Here is a 5,509-nt window from a genome sequence, read left to right on the forward strand (position 1 = left end):
CAGCGCCCTGTGTTACTGACTGTATCCCTACTGATGTTAATCCAGCTCCCTCACACTGTCACTCAGTAACCCCCCTCCCCCCCAGTGCCCTGTGTCACTGACTGTATCCCTCCTGATGTTAATCCAGCTCCCTCACACTGTCACTCAGTAACCCCCCTCCCCCCCAGCGCCCTGTGTTACTGACCGTATTTCCCCATAGCAGTTGATTAATGGAAGGGAGAACACCTTGCTTTTGACCGTTTCTGTGTGCCGAATTGACCAGAGTGTCACTCAAAATTCTGAATGTTTTGCTTTTAATTGTTTTGCAGGAGGAACAGACCTGACTGGGAGCACAAATCTCATTACTCACTACAATCTGGAGCATGCTTATAACAAATTCTGTGGGAAGAAGGTGAAAGATAAATTGAGCAATTTCCTGCCAGACCTGCCGGGTATGTTATGGAGAGATGTTGGCTTTGGCCAACTTAAATCTGGCATTTACTATGTCCTGAGTAACATCAAATTAATAAATATGGGCTACATTTGATCCAGGGAAATGGCTATCAGAGTTGGCTAACCAGCCGGCGATACAGGGTTGAGTTTGTGACATTAGAGTCCAGCGGCTGTGAACGAAGCTAATCCGACTGTAGTCTGCGCCCTCACACTCTCTCCCCTCCGTCTCTCCTGCAGGAATGATCGATATGCCTGGGTCACAAGACAACAGCAGTCTGCGCTCTCTCATTGACAAACAGCCAATCTGTGGCAACTCCTTTAACCTTCTGACTGGCACCTTGCTGACCGGTTTCAGACTGCACACCGGCCCGGTAAGGAACACCAGCACCGCGAGGTCATACAGCGGTCTCCCCCGGCGATTACCGCGCCTCGCCAAGTTCACTGTCACTCTGTATCTGTGTGTCTCCCGCTGTTCACCGTCACCATGCCAAGACTTGTGTCTGTCTGTGTTCACTTTACCCCTTCTGTGTCTTCCTCTCACTTGGTTTACTGAGTCTCTCTTGGTGTGTGTGTGTTTGTCCCTCTCTCTCTCTAAAATTCTGTTTGTGTTCACTGTCAGTCCCTCAAGGTATGCCTTCCTCTATTTTTCTCTCTCTTTCTGTTCACTGACGCTCTCAGGATGTGTGTCTCTCTCTCTCTCTCTGTTCACTGACACTCTGTATCTGTGTCTCTCGGTTCAGTGTTACTCCCTCAGGGTATGTGTATGTGTCTCCATCTCTCTTCACTATTACACTCGGGGTGAGTCTTTTGTTTATCTATCAGTCCGTCCGTCCGTCCACCTCCGTCCCTCTTCATTGTCAGCTCCTCAGGGGGGGTGTGTTTTCCTCTACTTGCCCGATTCCCCCACCCTCCCCTCTCAATGCCAGGGTCTCTTTCCTCTCTCGAACTAAACAAGGAACTGTGGATACCAGAAATGTGCAACAAAAATACACCAACTGCTGGAGGAACTCAGCAGGTCTGACAGCATCTGTGGTGAGGAAGCAGCGTTAACGGTTCAAGTCCAGTGACCCTTCTTCAGAGCTGTGCCTTCTCTCCACAGATGCAGCCAGACCTGCTGAGTTTCTCCAGCAATTTTTATTTCTGTCCCTTTCCTCTCCTGACTGCCTTTCCTGTACCCTTCAGCTGCCCGAACAATACCGACTGATGCACATCCAGCCTCCAAAGAAGAAAAGTTTCTCCAGCAATTTTTATTTCTCTCCTGACTGCCTTTCCTGTACCCTTCAGCTGCCCGAACAATACCGACTGATGCACATCCAGCTCAGCTGCCCGAACAATACCGACTGATGCACATCCAGCCTCCAAAGAAGAAAAGCAAACATAAACACAAGCACAGTCGGACCCAAGACCCGGTTCCGCCAGGTAGGTAACTGGGCAGTGGCTTGTGGGATACAGGAGGAGTCCATCCTATTGGCGTCAGGTGGCAAGTGGCTTGTGGGATACAGGAGTCATCCTATTGGCGTCAGGGGTCAAGTGGCTTGTGGGATACAGGAGGAGTCACCCCATTGGCGTCAAGTGGCTTGTGGGATACAGGAGGAGTCATCCCATTGGCGTCAGGTGGCAAGTGGCTTGTGGGATACAGGAGGAGTCACCCTTTGGCGTCAGGTGGCAGGTGGCTTTTGGGATACAGGAGGAGTCATCCTATTGGCGTCAGGGGTCAAGTGGCTTGTGGGATACAGGAGGAGTCACCCCTTTGGCGTCAGGTGGCAAGTGGCTTGTGGGATACAGGAGGAGTCATCCCTTTGGTGTCAGGTGGGAAATGGCTTGTGGGATACAGTCATCCCTGCCCACAGGCAGATACAGTAGTTAATGTAGAATGATTATAGCCCGTTGTTTCTGTGCCAACCCATTGTGAGTGACTCAGTATCTGAGGATTCTCAAAAATTGTGGAACGTTGTGTGATCACTGGCGACCATCCTCACTTCTGACCTTACGATGGAGAGAAGGTCATCGATGAAGCAGCTGAAGATGGTTGGGGCCTAGGACACTCCCCTGAGGAACTCCTGCAGAGATGTCCTGGAGCTGAGACGTCTGACCCTCCAACAACCCCGACCATCCTCCTGTGTGCCAGGTGTGACTCTAACCAGCGGGGAGTTTGCCCTGGATACCAGTTTTGCCAGGGCTCCCTGATGCCACACTTGATCGAAGGCAGCCTTGAGGTCAAGGGCTGTCCCTCTCTCCCCTCCCCTCTGGAACCCAGCTCTTTTGTCCGTGTGTGTGTGTGTGTGTGTGTGTGACCCAAGGCCGGAATGGGGTCAGGAGCTGAGTGGGGCCTGGGGGGACCCCGAACTGGGTGTCACTGAGCAGGTTATTGCTGAGCTGGTGCTGGTTGAGAGCAGTGTCGATGACCCCTTCCATCATGTTACTGAGAGGAGACTGATGGGGCAGTGATTGGCCGGGTTGGGGTTTGTCCTGCTTTTTATATACGGGACATACCGGGGCAACTTTCCCCATTGTCGGGTAGATTCCAGTGTTGGAACCGTACGGGAACAGATGGGAGCGACACGTTCTGGAGCACAATCTTCAGTACTGTTGTGAGAATGTTGTCATAGCCTGTGCAGTATCCAGTGTCTCCAACAGTTTCTTTATATCATGTGGAGTGAATTGAATTGACTGTGGATGAGAGATCCGTTATTTTTAAGCTGTCCCGGTTCTAACTACTTCCACAAGGAGGTAAGTCCTCTGAGCATCCATTCCGATGCGACCTTAGTGTTTCAATACGATTACCTCTGGTTTGGTCGAACCTGCAGTGGATCTGGGCCTGGCCTGGACCTTCTAAGATAAATTCCAGCAGGCCAGGCATCAATTGACTGGTTCTCTGAACTGCGTCATTCTTTTTAAGCCAGGTGACAATTATCTGGTCGTAATATGGTGGTGTCTGTTGGAACCTGCAACTGTGGGTGACAATGCACATGCGCTAACTCTGAAACGTGCATGTGCACGGTTTCCCCATGCTCCCTGGGCTCTCAACGTCCCCTCACCCCCCTTCCACACGTGTCCCAGATACCAATGCCATCCTAATCCCCTTCCCCTACTGCCCTGGTTCCTATTTATTCCCCTGCCCCAGGCGTGTATCTGCACACGCAGATCAAACAAGGCCTAAACGTTTGCAGGTCTTGCAAAGAAAGAATCTTTTGCTGTGTTCTCTTTTTTTGTTTTGAAACAGACACAAGTGGTATTGGAAAATGTCTGCTGACAGGCTCAAGAGTTCGTCGAATAGAATCCCGACGCAGCACGGAGACCGACCACTTCGGTCCAACCAGTCCGTGCTGACCATAATCCCAAACTAAACTGCTCCCACCTTGGCCAATATCCCTCCGAACATCATCTCATCACAAACTTCTCCAAGTGGCTTTTAAACATTGTAACTGTATTCACACCTACCCCTTCCTAAGAACAAAGAAAATTCACAGCCCAGGAACAGGCCCTTCGGCCCTCCAAGCCTGAGCTGATCCAAATCCACTGTCTAAACCTGTCGCCCAATTCCTAAGCATCTGTATCTCTCTGCCCCCCACCTACTCATGCATCTGTCCAGACACATCTTAAATGAATCTCCCGTGCCTGCCTCTACCACCTCTGCTGGCAACGCGTTCCAGACGCCCACCACCCTCTGTGTGAAGTACTTGCTGCGTGTATCCCCCTTAAACTTTCCACCTCTCACTTTGAAAGCGTGACCTCTGGTTATTGAATCCTTCACCCTGGGAAAAAGTGTGTCTCTATCTACCCTGTCTATACCCTTCATGATTTAGGAAACCTCAATCAGGTCCCCCCCTCAATCTCCTTGTTTCTAATGAAAATAAACCTAACCTACTCAACCTCTCTTCATAGCTAGCTCCTTCCATACCAGGCAACATCCTCGTAAACCTTCTCTGCACCCCCTCCAAAGCGTCCACATCCTTTTGATAATGTGGCGACCAGAACTGTACACAGTATTCTAAACGCAGCCAAACCAATGTCTTGTACAATATTAACATGACTTGCCAGCTCTTATATTCAATACCCCGTCCAATGATTCCATTCATGTATGATTTGCTCTAGAATTAGACTTGCCTAAATGCATCACCTCACATTTGTCTGGATTGAAAGCCATCTGCCACCTTTCCGCCCAACTCTCCAGTCAATCTCTATCCTCCTGTATTCTCTGACAGTCCCCTCTGCTTTCTGCTACTCCACCAATCTTCGTGTCATCTGCAAACTTGCTCATCATGCCAACAGTGACCTCTTCCAGATCATTTCTGTATATTACAAACAGTGGCCCCAGCACTGAGCCCTGTGGAACACCACTGGCAGTTCATTCCACATACGAATCACCCTGCCTTTTTAAAAAAAAAAAATTGCATCTCATCGTTTTCTTAAATCTTTCTCCTCTCATCTTAAATATGCCCCATATCTCATAATCACCCATCCTAGCGAAAAAGTCACCTTATCAGTACTCCTTGTGTTTCCATAAAGTCACCTGTCAACCTTCTACGCTCTAGTGGGGAAAAAACAAAAGTCCCAGCTTATCCTTCTAACTCAAACCCTTTTTGGTATGGAAAGAGTCTGCACTGCTCCTCTGAAAACCATCCCACACAGACCCACTTCCCTACCCTACATTTCCCACCGCCAATCCACCCTAAGCTGCACACGTTTGGACTGAGAGAGAGAGAGGGAACCCACACAGACAAGGGGTGGGGTGGGGAAGAATGTGCAAACTCCACGCAGACAGATGCCCGGAGGGTGCAGTCGAACCTGTGTTCCTGGTGCTGTGAGGCAGCAGTGCTAACCACTGAGCCACCCCTCTTCTCCCTTGTCGTTCTCTCCACCTTTGGTGGTAAGTCTGTATGGCATTGTATCAGGTGCCTCCTGGAAGTCCCCGTACACCACGTCACCACCAGCAGTGCCCTTAATCGATCCTCTTTCATTATCTCACCGAGATGTTCCTGCAGGTTAACTAAACACGACATACCTGATGGAAATCACACCGGGTTTCCTCAGTTAATCTGTGTGATTCAGTTGAGATCTGAATGTGGGAATCTCC

The 5,509-nt window shown here is 49.9% G+C and overlaps 1 protein-coding gene across 1 annotated transcript; it reads left to right on the top strand.

The window, feature by feature from the left end:
- Positions 1-202: 202 nt before the first annotated feature.
- On the top strand, positions 203-1,885 carry LOC122546040 (mediator of RNA polymerase II transcription subunit 19-like; the record flags this gene model as incomplete). Its single annotated transcript, XM_043684879.1, has 3 exons — positions 203-431; positions 670-803; positions 1,755-1,885. Coding segments are annotated over 3 exons (468 nt in total), but the record flags the coding sequence as incomplete, so codon positions are not given.
- Positions 1,886-5,509: the final 3,624 nt, after the last annotated feature.

The sequence above is a fragment of the Chiloscyllium plagiosum genome, unplaced genomic scaffold (assembly GCF_004010195.1).
Source record: "Chiloscyllium plagiosum isolate BGI_BamShark_2017 unplaced genomic scaffold, ASM401019v2 scaf_46219, whole genome shotgun sequence".
Taxonomy (NCBI): domain Eukaryota; kingdom Metazoa; phylum Chordata; class Chondrichthyes; order Orectolobiformes; family Hemiscylliidae; genus Chiloscyllium; species Chiloscyllium plagiosum.